This window comes from Hoplias malabaricus, chromosome 3 (genome assembly GCF_029633855.1).
Source record: "Hoplias malabaricus isolate fHopMal1 chromosome 3, fHopMal1.hap1, whole genome shotgun sequence".
Classification (NCBI taxonomy): domain Eukaryota; kingdom Metazoa; phylum Chordata; class Actinopteri; order Characiformes; family Erythrinidae; genus Hoplias; species Hoplias malabaricus.
In genome coordinates this window covers 9885173-9905174 of record NC_089802.1, presented here as the reverse complement: position 1 = coordinate 9905174, position 20002 = coordinate 9885173, and the positions used below count along the sequence as shown (strand labels likewise).

General features: G+C 36.7%; 2 protein-coding genes across 2 annotated transcripts; one reads left to right on the top strand and one right to left on the bottom strand.

Annotated features, from left to right (window-relative positions):
• Positions 1–2551: 2551 nt before the first annotated feature.
• Positions 2552–4716, top strand: ddit4 (DNA-damage-inducible transcript 4). The gene is made up of 3 exons (XM_066665194.1): positions 2552–2724; positions 3180–3369; positions 3546–4716. Exons 2-3 carry the CDS (start codon positions 3213–3215, stop codon positions 4031–4033), a joined length of 645 nt encoding a protein of 214 aa, XP_066521291.1. The 5' UTR covers positions 2552–2724; positions 3180–3212; the 3' UTR covers positions 4034–4716.
• Positions 4717–5852: 1136 nt separating this feature from the next.
• dnajb12b (DnaJ heat shock protein family (Hsp40) member B12b) lies at positions 5853–19825 on the bottom strand. The gene is made up of 9 exons (XM_066666223.1): positions 19677–19825; positions 17043–17208; positions 15536–15681; positions 15139–15312; positions 14742–14812; positions 13163–13272; positions 10144–10316; positions 8616–8762; positions 5853–7637 (listed from the first exon to the last, which is right to left on the bottom strand). The coding sequence occupies exons 1-8, from the start codon at positions 19807–19809 to the stop codon at positions 8641–8643; spliced, it is 1095 nt and encodes a 364-aa protein (XP_066522320.1). The 5' UTR covers positions 19810–19825; the 3' UTR covers positions 5853–7637; positions 8616–8640.
• Between the last annotated feature and the right edge of the window lie 177 nt (positions 19826–20002).

Here is a 20002-nt window from a genome sequence, read left to right as displayed (position 1 = left end):
TGTATGTATATCTTTTTCGCAGTCCCTCACAGAGAACAGTTTGTGCAGTACTCACGTGTACTCTCAACACATCTGTGATCTCTGGCTACCTGCCAAAATCATTCACTTTTTTTCCCTTGCTGAGGAAATACATATAGAATGATGTATGTATGCCCTTGTGCAAACAGCATGAAGCAAATATCTGAGCTGTTCAACTCTATTCAAGAACATTTTTGTGCTCATCAACAATTCTAATGTATCGATGCAATATTTGGTGATTTTCATTTCATTTTTTCAATGTACCCTCAGGACACAAAAATGGAGAGCCTAATTATGACATGCTGAAATCTAAAAACCTCAATATCTGTGTAATGTCTCTGTGGTCTGTTGGAATGCATAATGTTGTTGAGTAAATCTTTCAGTTCTGTACAATGTTTTATAAGTGTTTGCAGAGAGACTTTTTTATTTACAGACGTCGTTTGAGGATAAAATCAGAATGGAAAATATTGTTTATCTTTGTGAACACATCTCAACAAAGACTTTAAGTGTGATAATTTATTAAAAATACATTAGACCATGCTGATGACTACTCTACATCTAAATGTCTTTTCTTTTCTATAACCATTCATGAAATATCTATTTAGAAATCTTCATTTATAAGAGATAATTCTGGATACATTTAATGTTTGTGATGTGTGATTTGTTTTGTAGCTGATATTACATTTTGCACCACATAAATCCAAAGCAAGCCTTCTTGTTCCTGCAACCTCAGGACTCTGCTTTGTTCAGGGAGGACTTTATTTCTTGTAATGTCATCAGATAAAAAAGAATGCTGATCCATTTTGGAGCATGCAATGTTGCATCATGCTGCACACTGTTTCCACAAGAGGTGCTGTAGTCTGCCAAAGCAATGGAGATTGCAATTCTACACTGAAATAGAGTGGAATAGAGTGGGCATTAAAGTCACAGGGAAACTATAGTACAGTTTATATGAAAAAGCTAGTGCAGCATGTTTCTTGAGCTAAGTGATTCTCAAACTGCATTTTATAATTGCATCACAGCCTCCTGACTCCAGTTGGAAGAAACACAGTATACTGTAACACAGCTGGAAGTCCATTTCACGGTAATGTTTTTGTACATGCCCAAGTGTGAAATTTTATTACTCTTTTGAATTTAGAACTATTCCTGCATCAGTAAATTCAAAATAACTTGATATACAGTTTACACATATACACTGTTTTACATACTGTTAGGGCAGGCAGGTTGAACCGGACTGTAAAGCCAGTCTACATTGTGAATTGTTGTCCACACTGTTCCCACCCATCCTCTCCCATCCTGTTTAGGGTAGGGGCCAAATGGCCCACTCAAGTTTCCTTTCAAAGGCCAATTGTGATTAAGAATGATATGTACATTTGTGGAAGTTTTCTTGTTTATGTAAAAATGTACTGTTTTTCACCTTGAGTATCATCAAATCATCATTACAATTGAACTATTAAGGATTCCTGAATTATTACACTGTAAGAAAAAATAATTCAATGAATTGTACAAAATGTTCTATGACATATAACCAGGACAGAACAAGGTGCTATAAGGTTTCGGTCAATATACAAACATAAACTCAATTAAAGGTACAAACAAATTGTTGTGTTGTCCATATATAAGCATTGCCTTCGATATAGCACCTTCGATGCATCAGTAAGTTTTTTAATGGTTTAGGTCAGAAACTTGTGCCACAAATTTATCCAGTAAGCAACCACCAACAACATTTTATTTCTTTTACATTTACTCAGTAAAAAGTAATGTTACATTGTGAGTGTTTTGCACTACATCTTTTCATTTTGCTGTATCACAATTTCACAGCAGTAAGTTACTTCATTGGTGTCTCCAAGCCCCATTGTTCTGTTAGTTCTGCACTTTCACAATTCACAAAGGCACACCATTTACCATATATATTAGCCTGCAAGTGCTAACTTTCTTAATTTAGCCAATTTAAATGCCATTTAGCGCCCATGTCCACTCAAATCGTTTAAAGACTTTCAGTACGTGAGGTTTTGCCCTAACTTGTTCTGTACTTAGACAAAAGACGTTAAAGGGTGCTTTTTCTTCTGCCTAGGACACAGCGACCGAGGCTAAATCTCTAATGACTGCCAACTTCCTATTTAGTGTACTTTGTAGGCAACGAAATAACAACGTCTATAGCAAATGGATCCTTACATGTATAATACAAAGTAGTTTATGTTTTATATGTTCTTTATGTTTAACAATCAATGTAGTTTTAAACCTGTAAGTCGTGTAGAAGCCATAGTTTCAGGACTTACTTTGTGCACTATGTAGAAAGTAGGGAGATATTTGAGACACAGCCTGAGTGTGCGACCCCCCCCACACCCCCGGGCTTGATGTTACCGGGCAGAATGAAACGCTCGGGACGTGAGCTGAACGCCGATTGGCTGTGCTGTCTTGGAGCTGCGAGGCAGGCTTGTCCCTGGAGCTAAACGCTGATTGGCTGTGGAGTTGTTGAGGGGCGTGTCCTCCTGCAGCTGGTGCGGCGCTATTTAAGCAGCTTTGTCCTGCTACATGACATCAGTCTGTGGAGAAAAACAGACGGATAAAAGCACAGGGACAACACAGCACTGAACAGTAACATTTCCTTTGTTACTTTAAGCACTATCTTTGTCGTGGGGAATAAGCTGAATAATCGCCAGAACTGGATTGGCATCGAGTGCACATACTAGCAATTCTATTTTGGTAAGTGTCGGAGCGGAAAATTGCAATTTTCACTCTTTTTGAGGCTTTGATTTTTTTCACTTCTGTTAATCCTTCTGGCTAAATAGTTATTGTAATAACTTAATGTCATAATTTACACTGAAGCTTATGTAAAATTGGCTCTTAATATATTCACGGTTTGTTGACTATTAGCAAAAAATGTGAATGTACTACATTTTGTCGATACTTTTTTTTTTTTTTGACAGTGCTAAGGTCGGTTAATTATAACGTATTTGTCATTTCAAGTTTAAACGGTGCAGCGTTTACATGCATGTATTGCACTAGATTTACAGTGGGATAGAAAGCCAACCTCACATTAAACAGCTGTTTACCTGTCATTCTGTGTCTAGAAAGTTCTTCGGCGTCCGGTTAACAATAGCATCGTCGGTGTTCAAATGGTCATCTCAGTAACGTTTACCTGCTTTGCTCCTTTTCAGAATTTGAAAAAGAAGTCCAGAAACAGAAGAGTCATGCATAAAGATAGAAGTTCTGGAATGTGGGCCGAACAGTCCGCAGCTGAAGCCTCGAACAAACGTCTGTCCTGGAGTTCACTTGTGCAGAAACTGAGCCACAGCCTGGACTCGGACGCAGAGAGCAACAGCAGCAGAGACGATGTTTCAGACACAGGTAACTTCAAGGTTTCTGCCTTTTAAGCCTAAAACACTGGGCTTTCGAAGAGAACAAAGAACTTGAACTTAAATAATGGACAGTAGTCTTGAGTGATATCATTTAAATATATTCATAATTATGTTCACTCAGCAGCATGTTCTCCAGAACTAATGTTGGATTGTTGTTTCTTTCAGGTTCCCTGTCTCTGTCTGACCTGTCTGATGCTGACATGTTTTACGACCCAATGGAGGAGAGCCTCTGTAAAGAAGTTGTGCAGCTAATAGCTTGCAGCCTTGTTGAAGCTAAAGATTGCACTCTCCACTGCTCCAAACTCCTCATCCCAGAGAAACTTCTTGAGCACATCGGCGAGGAGCTGGTTCATCTGGCCGCAAGTGAGCCTTGCGGTCTCCGGGGGGCACTTATTGACCTGTGTGTGGAGCAGGGGGACAAATGCCAGAATGCCGGGCAGATAGCTGCAGACCCTTATGTTGTTCCCACCTTTCAGCTCACACTTATACTAAGACTGGAATCAGAAGGCTTTTGGCCTAAAATCCAGGGACTCTTTGCTACCAAGTCCATGTCAGCTTCAGCTGTAAGACATGCCCTTAAACTGAGCACTGGCTTCAGGGTGATCAAGAAGAAACTTTATAGCTCAGAAGAGCTACTGATTGAAGAATGTTGATCTCAAAAGACAAACTAGACTCCCCGGGCCTCTTACAGTGGTCTTATTTTCAGTGAAAATAAGTCACTTTTTGGTGATTTATAGGATTTTTGAGCTATTGTCAGGACTGAAGTGATATTGCCTTCTGATAACCGATTGCCTAAGGCAATTTTATATTAAAGTTATACTACAGTGGTCAAGTTATTACCTGACTATCAATCTCCTATATCCTTTTGTCACCAGGGCATTCATACAAAAGAATATAGGGTACACGGTTTGTCAAATTGATGAACACGCTTGTATTTGACACTTATTGTATATTGAAGTTATGGATTACTGCATTCATATATTGCACTTCTCATAGGCAGTTCTCTAACCCGACAGGTGGTGTTCTGTCAACTGCTTTGAAATGTTTACCTCAGTTTCTGCGGAAACCTGCTGTGGCAGCTATGTCTTGTTATAAACATGTCATGAATTTTTACTTATTTTTTGCTTTTTTAACTTTTTATTTAGCAAGAGCCATTTTGTGAACAGATGACTTTGACATTCAGTTAAAATGGACCCATGCCTCTTTAATTTTTTATTTTAATGACTGTCATGCATATTCTCTGTGCATCTTTATTTATTTGATATTCAAATACTCCGTTACATTTTGTAATTCATTTATGGAAATACAAAAATAAATTATTTTTGAAAAAAAAAAACCGCTATAATCCTGTCTTGTATGTTTTATTTATTTAATAAAGCTAGATCAATGCAAAATACTGAGCTAAGCCTTTTTCAAGAAAATAGTCAATAAATACAGCTGTAATTCAAATTTGTTTAATTCACTCTTGGGATGAAGTTGGTATGAAGCTGTGATATTTTTGTTTTAAAAAAGCTTATTCTGGTCAGTAGCTTCTAGAGACCATTGAGTCTGAGCTATAACACTCCCCAAACCCCTCTTTCAAATGGTAACTGGATTTATATTTAAAGATTAATGTAGTGCAAAATCTTGACAGAATTTGTATATGTCTAAACCATTGGAGCTCATAGGCTTAATTCTTTTTGAATATCCAAATGAGTTCTCCATACCAGTTTAAGATAAGAGTCATTAGAATACCAAAAATCTGATACTTAATAAAAAGATCTTCAAAATAAGGGTTCTCCCACTCCTAATATTCTCTAAAAGAAAATGGTGCTTTTGAATACCAAAAGTGGTTCTAAATATAATATGCTGTGACCCCTTTTTGATGTTTATTGTTGTCTTCATAAGCTCTATTGAAGATGGCACTTGATTGAACCATTTAACTACCAACATTTACGCTTACTTTGGTAAATCTTATACCCACTCATTATTTACTTCTCACTTTGCTAATCAGAATGTCTTTAGTCGTGTGTGGGAATGCAGGGAAAATCATTCAAGCAGCCAAAGACCGGTCATACCTTTTTTTTTTTTTTCCAAACTTAATATTTAAGGATTAAACGGTGTAAAATGCTGCAACTGAGCATTTCTATGCCATAGTTTGGTTTGTAAAACTTTCACAAAGGTTAAATGATGAGAAAGAAAACAGGCATAGTGTATTCTGTATTCAGAAGTACAGATCCAGCAGAGACCGGTTCTGGCGAGCTGTGACTATCGGTGTACATGAGCTGTTTGAACTGCAGGCAGAGGATGAACGTGAGCCACAGCATGTTTTAGCTTTCACTGGGAATGTAAAAGCCTGCCAAAATACGACAGCTAACATGACTCATGTGCACACATACGCAAACACACACACACACTTCTGCTCTTCCACAATACACAGGCGCACACATCTTGAAAACATAAGAAGCACACTCAGTCGTGTGAAGAGTGGCACGTAGGATTTTTAATATTCATAGTCCACACCCAAAATATTGCAGGGTCTTTGCCAGCAATGCGATATTTTTATGACAGATGAAAAATATAAAACTTCATACTTCAAAAACAGTATCCTGATCTTTAAATAAATAATTCTTCTTTAACCAACAACCAGCTTAAAGAGGATCAATCGCACCCGTTTTTTAAAACAAATAATTTGTAAAAAGCAATTCAGAGTTTTTCACTGAGTACTGGTTCATTGACTGACCTGAATGTCCTAATGTAGTGAAGATGGGAACCAGGGACTGCAAAAATATACAGCACAGACATTAAGCTCTTACTTTTCAATCTAAACCCTTATTGAACCAACAAATGTTCTTTGATTTTATATGAAATATTAAATGAGGATAAAACAGAATCATTCTAACTGAAAAAATGTTTTCACAGACTGCAATGTTTAATCAAACAGAGACAAATCACTCATAAAAAAAAACAACATAGTTGCTTATAAAAATCCCACACCTTAAAAGGAAAGATTATGGGCAGTCTACGTATAAATGCCAGCATACACTTATGTATAGTGTACTTTTACATAAAAAATAAAAAGTACATCTCTCTTAGCTGAGTAATTTGTTGAAAGCAGAAATGGCTGAGGGGACAAAACTTACTGCAAACTGTTTTTTTCCACCCTTTTTTTCATTTAAACAAGTATTTTTTATGTATCTCTAGACAGAATTAAGGTGGTGAATAACTGCCGTCGGCAATTCTACCACTTGGAACTTTAGCAATACAGGAGTTCCTCGGGTTACGTCAGTCCCGAGTTACGATGTTTCGTGGTTACGACACATCTCCCATTTACTGTATAAAGCCTTGTTTCGACGTAAGTGGTTTTGCGTCGTAAACGGCGTATCGCGAATTCGTGTGTGGTGTGCGCGGCGGAAGAATACACGGTTACGCGGCTCGGGACCGAGGAGAATAGGTGTTAGGATACGATAAGTGCTTACAGTATGTTATTTGCGTACAGTATGTACGTATGTTCCGACTTACACCGAAAATCGGTTTACGACGCGACGTAGGAACGGATCAACGTCGTAAGTCGAGGACCCCCTGTATTTTGGACTTTAAAGATTCATCAAGCTGCATGAATTGTAATCATATCACGTAATAACTTCAACGTTTTAGACATGATTCCTGTCACCACTGCTGTAAACAGCTCTGAATTAGCAGACTTCAGAATAAAGCCATTTATATAAAACCACTCTATATTACTTTACTTGTTAGTTAACTGGTTTGCCCTTTCAGGTCCCAGAGTCCAAAATAAATGTAAGGAAAGTAAATCTTTAATATGTTTATTAAATATATTTAAATTTATCGATAACATTCCTGCATAGATAAATCTCAAATGTACAAGTAAATACAAAGTGACTTCTTTTGTATGACAAACTGACCAAGATGAAGATATGGCAAATGTTCTTTTCGGTTTAATAAATTATTTCTAATAAATAGATGAGTCATTATTTCTTCACTTGTGACGTAGCTCAGGTTTATAGAGGAGACAGCTACCAGGGAAGACCCTTAGGCTTTTATGACCGTTGCAGCCAGACAGTAATGAATCCTATCTAATGCTCACTCAGACTCTCTCACACACCCTATGGAGAAGACCATCAGCCTTTTATGACCATTCCAGCCAAACAGTAATGAATCCTACACACACACACACACTTAAAGGCTCTTTCCTTTGGTTGATTTTCTGCCAAGTCTGTCACAGCTACTTCACCATATTCACAGGAAGGTTTTTAAAGCCTAAAACAGGAAGAAATTAAAAGTCAGGATGTTGTCATAAAACTGTGATATATGCCACATTAAACAACATTTACATTTTGAGTTAAAAATAAGACGATAAGTGACTGCACACATGGGCTCAGACATAGGCACAGCAGGACTGTGTGGAATGACGGAGTACATTTCTCACACATGGACGTAGGACAGGTGTGGATCATCTAGTAACTGGGTCAGGCTTGTCAGACCACTGAAAACAGTTTAAGAGTGACCGTGAAAGAGGATACAACATAGATGAGAAAGCAAAGACACGTTACTGAAGGACACTCAACACTTGCTGGGAGCTACTGGCTTTCTGTTTGTTCTCTTTCTGCTCAACGAGGCCCTTTTTATTGAGCACTAAGTGTTTTAAGTGCTGAATAAACACACTGAGCACCTGCTCCTCTGTGCCCATGCTTTGTATTGTCCTTAATACATAAGTAAAGATTATGATTTTGCCATTATACTGCTATTACAGTGAATAACAATGAGAGGTGAAAGAAGAAGGGTGAATGACATGATTAGTCATGCTTAACATTTCATGGAACATGAAACACCAAGGTAAGTTAATTACAAGGCAAAACATATTACAAGGAAATTGCACAATCTACAGCAACTGCATTGATGAATGACTCAAACAGAATAACGTCACAGGCCTAATGTCACAGAATCTTTATCTTATAATCGGGTATACATCACAAAAAAACAGAAGTAATTCTTTAGTGTGCCACAGAAGCTGATTAATGTTTTATTGCAATGAAGTTACACGTATATTTATTTTTGCTGCATGGTTTATAGTGGCCTTCAGTCTGAGCGGATTCATCAAACCACAGTAGCACAATGATACTGTTTAAGAAGGAAGTATCTGTTTAAAAAAGTAGCAGCTTAAATCCTATAAATTCTATATCTTTCAGTCTATACTCAGATGCCTAGTCAGCAAAAAAACTCAACCTCTTCCCCCACCTTTTCTTCCAGTGATGGCATCAGTTTAGCCGTGGAAAGAAGCCTGCACCTCGGACAGTCTGGAGCAGCTGGGAGTGCCCATTCTTTGAGCCCTATGGTACAAGTCACTGTCTCCAAAATACCGGGCACGATACAGCAAACCCTCCTCTGCAGACATGTTTAAAAAAACACACACAAGATTTTCAGTACAAAAGACATGTATTTATAACACTGCAGACATATACAGGACAATAGAACTTTTTCTGCACAGTCAAAATCTCATCAAAGCACACATGTATGCTTTATTCACTCTGACATTAGATTAAACTAAGAGGTGATAAAGTGTTTACTGAGTAAATATGCACTGCTGTCATCAATATCTATATTACAAAGCTGATAAGTAAACCTTTCTCAATGAGGAAAGCTGTGTGAAAGTCAAATATATCAAGTACATAAAAGACAAATAAAGAGATGTCTTAACAAAAAAAAAGAGAAAACTGAAACCTTTGTGTTTTATATCAAATTAATTTTCTGCTGTCGATTTCATAATTCAGATAATCACAAACAATAAAAAATCAATGAAAACTGAAGACAGTTTCCTTATATTTTTGTAATCTTTTTAAAAATCTCCTGTTTTTGGAAACGCATCTTCCACTTTCTTATGTATGTGAATTAACTCACACCTCATATCTTCACAAGTATCTCCTGTAAACTAACACCACAAACTTATCTGCACTTCCAATCTGAATTCCGCTGAATTCAAACTAAACTAAATTACTGGGTGGTCTCTGTTTATACAAATGAACACAATAGGACCTTCTGACTGTGTTGAGGCCAACGTCTTTGTGAACCAGGAGGAAGTGAATTAAATGACACAGCGAGTATCCAGTGTGAACCAGCTCAAATGAATCACCCATAAAATACATACTTGTAATTACCAAGAACACTTACAACAGAGGAAACCTATTGTGGTTTATCTGTCTAAGGGAGGGGCACAGACAGATGAGTAGCAGTTCTGCTGATCCAAGAAACTGCCTGCAGTTTATATGTAAATTCACATTAGATTTCTAAAGTAACTTAGATCTTCAGCTGACATGCTGATTCAGCTTAAATCTACAGCTGCAGATTTCTAAAAGGCGTTACGTCTATGATGAAGGTGTCTAGCTGGTTAAGGACAGTTTACCAGACCAAAACCACAACTGGACTACAATTACAGTGTCAACAGTGCAACCTTTGTGTTGTTCAGCATAAATTATAGAGATGAATTTATAAGTGACTGCTATGTGACACACAAATAGAGCCTCTTCTTGTAATTAATGCAATTTAAGATACAAAGGTAATGTTGCTAAAGTTGAAGGATATTTGACAGGAACGTCTACGAACCTTAAAACCTAATAACTACAAACTGTGGTATAGTCGCAATAATACCCTCTAGGTTCGTATATATGTTATAGCCCTCCCTCTCATGTATGATTGCTTAACTTTGCAAGTTTTTTGAGGGGTGAGCTTGCATGCAGTGATGTGTTGGTGTGGTGTAGGTGGATCATACTCTGCTGTTTCTCTCTCCAGCAGTTGTTTCGAAGAGTGGAGATAAAGTCATCTTCTACATTACGCTCCACTTGTCTCAGGTTCACGCCGCTGTACTCTTGACTGAAGCGCTCATTCACATAGTACGGCACACGTAGGATCTCTGTCAAACGCTTGTGTGTGTGACCCACAGACCTGCATAACAAACCAATACACCACAGTGTGTGAGAATGTGTGTCAGTGGGAGCATGATTAAGTGTGAAAGTAATCTGTGCTTAAATGTCTCATGCACCCTTATCCGACTGACATGCTAAAACAGTGTCTGAAAGAAATGTAATTGTATTAAATAGTTAATAAAGTAACCTAACAACTCAATGTTGTCAATGGTTGGATGTTTAGAATACAACTCATTTTTGGGACCAGTACATGATAAACACGTGTTTTACTTATACATTCTCAGTCAAAACAATGTCCTGGGAATCAGACTAAATTGGTGATTTGTAGATCCAATTTAGATTCTAATACATAATAAGACATTAAGCATCTGCAACTTTTTTCATCCAATGAAAGCTGCACGTGATAAGCAGTCTGGGTCAAACTGAAGAGTGCAGAGGTCAGGACGCAGGTGATACTGTGACCCAATATGCCTTTTTGAACAGGGTTTTTCTCTTTCACCATCACTATCATGCTCTACAGAGAGGTGAAGATGGCCTCAGTGAATAATCAAGACAGAATATTTCACTTGTCAGGACTAAGGGGAAAGTTCAAAACTTAGATTCTCCCCATGGCTGTCAGGTCAGCCCCACATGACTTAAAGTGAAATAAAGATAAAGCAATATCCTTAGACAGAGGTTAAAACTGCATTATGTCGACAATACAGTTTTACATCTGAAAACCAATTCTGTCCTTCCTTACGGGATTACTTGCAATAAATCAGACTTCAGAGGTTACTCTAATCGTTATCTAATGAGTAGTTCTGTGCTTAGAATAAAAGAGAAATAAAAATCCCATTGTTCTGAATTAACTTTTAAAAAGAACCTGTGGCATAGCTGCTGAATAGCATCAGTGAATGTAAAATACCCCCTGGTCAACAGCATTTGTAAACTTGGAAAAACATAATAGGAATTGCTTTGATAAGACAGTCACTTATGCTTCATTCCTTATTATACTTCATTCCTTATTTAAGACTGTAACTCAAGTATGTTTTCTGTAGGACACTACATCAGTCAAAAATAATGCTAAAACTTACAGACACGTGGACAATTTCAGAATCAGCTGTGAAAAAAATGATGTATTGAAGTTTAAAAAATCGATACCACGTGTTTAAAAACCTGCTACACACTTGTAATCCTACTACTACTACTAATAATAAAATGTATTAGCAATATATTCATTCTTTTATTTATTCATTCATTTTTTTAAATGTTGAAAGATGTTATTTTATACTTCTTGGATTTACCTGCTTAATTCGTAATTTAACGTAAAAACACCATATAATTTGAATATTTTTTGGATATACCTTAAAATGACTGTGATAATCCCCCAAAATAAAGAGAATAACACCACTCTCATTGCTCTGATTCCCTAAAAACATGACTTTGCAACTTCAGAATTACACAGTGGAGAACTCTCACAAGATCTGTGTCATGGTTTACGGCACATATGTCACCTTCTATACTCAGTGGAGTCAGCTGAGAGAGACATTGGTGTCATAATCAGGTTTCAGAGAGTTACTGAGCAGTGAGGTCTTGTGGCTGCTAACCTGAGCCTGATTAGTGAACTTGATTAAACATTATTCAGAAAAACAACAACAACTACAACAAAACAAATACCAAAGAAAAAACAAGAACAGCAACAACAAGAAATGCTTGTTAATGGCAGGTGTAAACTGGCCCTCAATTTTTTTAAAGATGCAAAAAAAATCGCTAAATTAAGAAAAACACTGAATACTTGCTTATCCAACTAATGTTCCACATTACTTCCCTTAGTTTAATTGTCAGTTAATTGCATCTACTTGACATTGTCCTCTCAGATGTATATACATCTAAATAACTTATAATTGTGTCTTTTGGTTGATTAATTTTAAAATTATATCGACTCCAAATTTCCCCAGATATCTTACATGTACTGTACTTCAAATGTTCGTTTAAATGTGCTCAATAGCCTCTTTTATGAGTGAGCTTTAAGTAAATGTGTTTAAGATAATTTCAAAACACAGAGAAACATGTTAAAACTACACGGTAACCAGTACCAACTAAAGATCCTGCACATATGAATTAAGCTTGGAATATTTGTTGAACTGTATTTGAAGCTGCCAGTCCTGCGTAAAATAGCAGCATGTGCACCACTAGGGAAGGTATAATATATGCATTAGTCCTTACAAAAGCATTTATCCTCATCTTTATCAGGCAGAGTGTGAAAGCAAATTTGCTGAAAGGTCATATCAGCCTGCAGGCTGTCAGTAAACTCTGTTTAGTATTGCACATCCTAGAGATTAGGGGGCTGGTGCTATACGTGAGCAGGACTGGTCAGCTCTGCTGCAGCTGGAACAGTCTGGTCACTTGTTGAATGAGATTAGCCATTGATTTAAAGGTTTGTAAGGGATGGCATCAGCAAACAAAACCCTGGACTGACCGTTAGCACCGTACATCCACATAGCTTTCATGTCCACACAGGCCTTACCACAGCTCCAAGGACTGAACAGGCTCAATCAATGTCTCAATATCCAATGACACAATCCTTGGTTGAGGAGTTAGGGATGACTTTACTGTTCTACACCTCTACACGTGCAAACTCTTACTGTTTGCATCTCTCTTTAGATTTTGTCTACTCAAACATTCATTAAAAAGTGGCTGGCTAAATAAAGAGTCAAACTAGCTGAACTAGTTGCAATAAGAGTATTAAGCTGTTAAATATACAATGTCCTGATTTGTTTGTGAATGATAATACAGGGAAATATACCACACACAGAAACACTGAAAAAGACTTGTGGGTTGTGATGTTGTTTGTGTGTGTGTGTGTGTGTGTGTGTGTGTACTTACGGTGAAAAACTAAGGCTGTAGGGAGGTTTGGTTACTATCATCTGGCTGAGCACTGACACAATAACAAGAATAAAGATGGGCATAAGCTGGACGAAAAGAGCCAAGCCGCCCTATAACATGACACACACAAACACACACACACACACGCACACATTACTTCTGTGACCTAATACATTTATTAAACTGTACATTTCTTTAAATCCTGAAAAATTCCAACATAAGCCCAACACAACCTATTATTCGTCACCCACACAGTCTAAAATATTATATATGCCAACAACTCTTTAGCTTTAGCTTTACAGTTGGAATAAAATGTATAAAATGCAATAAAATATAATGTCCAACAACAGGTCTAGCAGTACACAATGATAATAACTGTCAAATTAAGAATATGAAGTCACTGGTCTTTACATTTATTCAATAACTGAAATTCAAGGACTTTCTTTTAGACATATCCCCAGTCTATCCCCATAAACATATTTTAGAGCTGGGTGCCTCAACTACCTCAGCCACCATTAATACAAGCCCAGAAATCAACAGCACACTTTAAGCTTTATAATTGTTTGTTGAAAGTTCCCTCAAAAATGACCATTTTAAGTAAAAAAAAACGCTGTGGACCATTGTGCGTCCTACAGATAAGTGGGGCCTGGAAGTGGAAAAGTTTGAAAATGGGTTTAGTGGGCCAGGCCTCCACAGCTCACTGCTACCATCTACTGTTTGAAATTTGACAAAGGTATTGCTCCATGTTGTGAACACGTCACATAATAATACCCTACACACTCAAAACCAAAACACCGATAAGGTCCCAAACCATGGCCCTGAATTCTAAGAAGTGATGAAAACTTGTTTTGTGCACTAATCACAAAACCTGTTCTGACTCCGTAAAAAGCTTAGGGTTTCCAAATTAAGTTGTGATGTTTTAAGACTCTATTATTCAAAACGACTTGAGCATTGAACATGTGAGCTCTACTAACTGATTTGTTATATAAAGACATCAAATGTGCTTTTAGATAATGTTAATAAGCTTTCACACTGTAATTATCATCAAGTCAATTTGGTGTGCTGTTTTTGTACACTGGTGCCTTGTTCATGGCAGTATATGCCTTTTTCCTAGTAAAACCAAATTTAATTTCATGGTAATGTTAAGTTTATACTGCATTATTAATTCTCCATTAACAGATGATTTATTTTAATGAGAGCTTTATTGGCAGAAACAGGTAATGGAAGGTAATTAAATGCTAGGCATTCATGTAGAATGTCAACAGTCCGTGCTAGTAATGATACTATCACAGATTTCTTCCTGTTCCTTTAACGTCAAATCAAAATGAGATGCCGCAGTGAAATCCGACGACAGAGCATAGACAATAAATTGGCCATAACAAGAAAAGAGGGAAATGGTGCAAACAGAGAAAGGATTGGTTTACATGTGGAAGAGAATGCAAGTAGCAACAAATTGTATTATGTATATTGTATACCCTAGTATACTGTTGAAATGACCTGCCACTCCAACACATAATATCACTCAGGCTACAGAACAATGTATTACTAAGTCCTTGGTGATATAGGAGGCTTTACTTACACCTCTTGGCTCTCTTCTCTCTCTCTGCTGACTGAAGTGCATTCGCCCATTGCTGTACGTATGAACATTACCTGAGAGAGTACAGAATTAGATGATTTAGACACACCAAAGTAAATACCTAAACAACAACAGTAATTGCTATGTATTCAAGTACATCATTTTTGCTGGTGATATATCAAATGCATATAAGGTTTAAGCCTATTACTTTCTTAAAAATTAAACAAAAGTAAAATATAACAAAAGCAGCTTTCAGAGAAAATAAAACAGATTTCACTTTACCTAAACTACAAATTTTGTTTGGTTAATTGACAGGAACAACAATAAACAGAGCAGCATGTGAGGTCAGGTATTATAAAATATTACAACTATCAGTGACTATACACAGAAAACAACTCACTAGAGGGAAATCCTCCTCCAAAGAACATGTTAAAGAGATCCTCCGGGGTGATATCAGGCTGGAAGTCTGCATTACTGTGGCTGTGTCTGCGAGTAGTACCTCTCACCTCTCCATACTGATCATAATGGCGCCTCTTCTCTGGGTTAGACAAGACTGCATACGCATTTCCTATGGCTACACATAACAATACCTTTAATATTCAACCATAGCCCAAGCCATGAAGAACATCTGTGGTCAACAGTTGAAAGCAACATTTGCTTTCTGCTAGGTCATAAAATATTCACAATGGTGTCTTGCTGAGAAACAAGTTGGAAACATAAATAAATAACAGAGAATTATTAGCACTAATCTGTAATAAGAAATATATTTAAAGCATTGTGCAACATATTTCGCTTACCTTTAAATGCTTCTGTTGCCCCTGGTGCATGGTTCTTATCAGGATGGAATTTTAGAGCTAGTTTTCTGTACGCTTTTTTTAGGTCCTCATCTGATGCAGATTTCTGTACTCCAAGAATCTCATAGTAGTTTTTACATTGCTTTATTCTGACAGGAACAGAACACAAATACGTAATTAAGCATTGAACTGTAGAGGATTCAGCTCTGTCCCTCACCCCATTTTTTTTATATCAATACCCACCTATTCATCTCATTTTCAGGGGGACCCTAGTACAAAGTGGAACCAGTTATATTACTGAAGACGCTTCAGCTAAGCGAAATCAACTAAGCTTCTACAGCAAGAAGTTAATGTGCACATTACTCATCCCCTGCTGATCACAAGTGTTCGGTAAGGATTATAACCCCAACTGATTTTGCAACTCAGAGCCTGTTTACACCTTGCTTTAGCATGTTCTTCATATGTGGTTTTTATCTGGGTATACTTTGGGCCCAGTGTGGCCGATGAGAACAGATTTTACTTTCTCATGTAAAAAGCACTCCAAAACTCAATGCTCCCATTTTACGTCCCTTTTCTTTTTAATGTGCTGTTAACATTTTATTAGGAGCCTAAATCATCTACAACAACATTGACTTGTCTGCTTCGGTACAAAAGAGGGCTTAGCTTGGCAGTTGCTGTAATTTCTGGAGAGGGTAAGACATTTTACTCTTTAGATAAAATCCTGAAATGAGATAAATCAGGATTTTGGGAGGAGAATTGTGACTGGTTTCACCAATGGGGATAAGAAAAATGTATTTAATTTACACTTGTGTTAAATGTGGTCAATATCTGACTCTAACCACCTCAGAATGTGGTTTAAGTGATCATCTTGCATCTGCATCTTGAGTGGGTTTACACCTAGTTTTCATACAGGCAAATGAAATCCAAATGTAATATACTCACCAGCATTGCATGTTAATGGAAGGTGTAAACAGGTTCATACTACAACATTCATTCAATATCCAGTTCAGGGTCGCGGCGGGTCCAGAGCCTAACTGGAATCATTGGGCGCAATGCGGGAATACACACTGGAGGAGGCGCCAGTCCTTCACAGGGCAACACACACATTCACTCACACACTCGGACACTTTTGAGTCGCCAATCCACCTACCAACGTGTGTTTTTGGACCATGGGAGGAAACCGGATATATTTATTTATATTATATTATAATTATAATTAAAATTATAATTATATTATTATTATAATATATATATATATATATTTATATTAATGAATTTTTGCTTCTGCATATTTTATGCCTCATTTGCATGTATCTATATGATTATTATTTTCACTGAGGAAATGCTAGAGTAGCAAATGTAATTTTAAATAAAAACTGCACTGAATATATTAACAGCTCTATAAAATTAAGAAATTTAAAAATAAAATATTAAAACAGAATTTTGTAGAACCTAAAAATGTTAATAACATTATTTGTCTACTAGATATAAAACAGTTCAAATGCTACACCTTTTTACAGCATCCACTTGCTCTGAGGTGTATGATTTGGCTGATTGTGAGCTCCTCTCCTTTGTAGCTCTGAGGTTTTCTGCTCTCTCCTCTGAATCCTCTGTTCCTGCTGCTGAGCCGTTCTGAGTGGATGCATGGTCATTTTGCTGCAGCGTCTCCAACAACGCTGCACACATCATACATTAAACAAGATTAAAGGCTAAGCACCAGCTATATGAAAGTGTCAAACAAATAAATACAGTGGAATTTGAGTTCCTAACTTGTGATTATTGATAGTTAGAAAACATGTTATTTCTTACTAAATCAAGGAATAAGGTTTAAAAGACCATTGGTCCCCCCACCTCCCCACCCTCCAACGGTGTTCGGAAACTCTAATAGGCGTCTTGCATGTGATGTACATGGTGGACAACAACTCTAGAAGTTGCACTTAATTTAATGCAAAATGCCGAAAAGGTGTGTTTTTTTTTGTCTGCAATAATTCAATGTACAGTGGGACATCTGTGCACAAATGGCCCAAAGATCCCAAAATATCCAGAAAATGGACTAAATTTAGCTTGACTTGCTAAACTCGGTGGCTCAGATTATACTCGGCTACGTAGCTGCATTACGGAGGTGTATAGTGTCGGATGAATTCGAGTTCGACTTCCATCACATTTACAAGAATAACGGTACCTCTAAATGTGAGTTTAGCTTATTGCTAGGCTATTGTCATGAATAATGTGTTATTTATTATATATATTGTTATTTATTTAGCTAGCTAGATACTGTCATAACGGTGTTTTACCGCGGCGTTGTTCAGCTGTTGTCCACCAGTGACGTCACTGTGGCGTTCAAGAATTTCCGTAGCGAGCTCGGCTTTTTCCGTCAATTTAATAAAATTGTCAGTTTTAAAAGCAAATTAAGCTGCTATTTTCATTTTAATTCATACATGTCAGTAAGTAAAATAAATTTAAATATTCATGGAGGTCCATTAAGTGGTGCTTAGCCTTTAAAACCAGCTGTCTACTTAATTTCCAAAATCTGCAAATATTAATTTAATCTAGCCTGACAAAAAAAAAAAATATATATATATATATATTTAAAAAAAAGGTATTTTTGTAGAATAAAATATTTTATACAAAATAAACTATGACTGTGTAAATTTTTGTGTGGACAATGCTGACAAAAATTCAATATCATGAAATTAGTTTGAACATTAAGTTTATGAACATAAAGATATAGTGCTTACTGAGTACTAGTAACATAGACTTCATTTTTTCACTTAATAGTACACCAATAATATCCAATTCATTTTGTAAGATTATAAAATATACTTTATAATAATGTTAAAAAGGTATAAATATTGCAGTATGCTCATCCAGATTTGTAGCTTTAGTGTATGTTTAAAAATAATTATGTATCATTTTTATATATTATATAAATATTACATTGCAAAGAACAAAATGCTTAAGATCATGTAGTTTTTCAAAAGCTCCTTCCATCTTCAAGCTAATTCATCCAATCTTAGCTTTCCTAACTTAAACCAGAAAATCTTGCTTTAGAGTAATGTGACACCACCTTAGGAAGGGAGTAGGCATTTTTTTTTTGGTCGTGGTGCTTATTTTCTATTTTACGTCAGATGTTCTGTCGATCTGTCCTACCTTGTAAAAATATCCTACAGTAGTGCCTCACTCTCAGAACATGCTGCCAGATTTAAAATTAAAAGGTACGACATTTTGCAAAGGTTAAATTCTTCTATCAAGGAAAAAAATGTTTGGAACTGTTGATTCACCGTTCACACTTTCAGAAAACTAGAAAAATCCAATTATGTGTGATTAATATAATATATTTGAATAAAGACTGAATCAACATCTACAAAACCGAACAGAATATTCTTGTGCGCATGCGTAACCCGGTAAGACCGTTTGACGGGTAAAATGAAATGTAAGATTTTCTATTTTTCTGCCCTCAGATATTTTTCTTGGTGAGGTGTCTAGTCCTAGGTCGGTCATGTCAATGCACACTTTACTACTGTATAATTTGAAAACGTATTATAATTAATAATAAAATGTAATATGTGTGGTCTGAGGAAAGCACTAAACTGCACCGTAGTGCACAGGGCCAGTGTAACACTGCACTAATCCTTAAGAGTTTGCTGACTATGAGTAAATAATCCACTCACTGTGTAACATTACAACACACTTACCAATTAATTCTCCAACGTTGCACAGAGCTACACGATTGTTCTGTATTTGCACCTAAAACTCTCAGTTATCTTTCTTCTATAGAGACAAAATCAGTAAAGAAAAAGTTATATATTTGCAAGCGCATACTTTAATACGTAGTCCCAGTAACACTGTAATCTCCACTGTTATAAACAGCAGCGAGCAAGGAATAGTTCTGTTATAAGAATGTTATAAAGACACAAATACCGTCAATAGCTGTAGCGTTTAACAGCACTAGTCCGGAATATTAACTAACGCTGAGCTTGGTTTCTTATTCTAATTTTCCGTTCCACCTTAAATGGCGCCGCAATTACATTCACTTAAGGTGGAGCAGTAAATTCAAACGACGAATAAGGATAGGTCTCGAGACTCGACGAGCTGATAATGTTTATCGTTATCTCTAATAATTTTTCTGTTTCTTTCTCTTTACCTTCTGCTTTGTCGGTGGGAAACAGTCTCTGTGCTTTCTGCAGAAAACGCCGCGCTTTATTCACTTGGTTGTTCCTGATGGCGTTGACCGCAATCTCGATACAGCGATCGGCCTCGTCTTTATTTCCTTCCATCGCGAGTGTTTACGGGTACCGTTAAAAGCGGAGCTACACACACAAAAAAAAACAGCGTTGCCAAACTCAGCACCCTACTCGACGCCCACTGATGACGTAAGGACAAGGGCCAGTATTTACAGTTAATTATCTGATTATTTCATTTGTTGTATTAAATAAATAATAATAATAATAATAACAACAATAATAATAA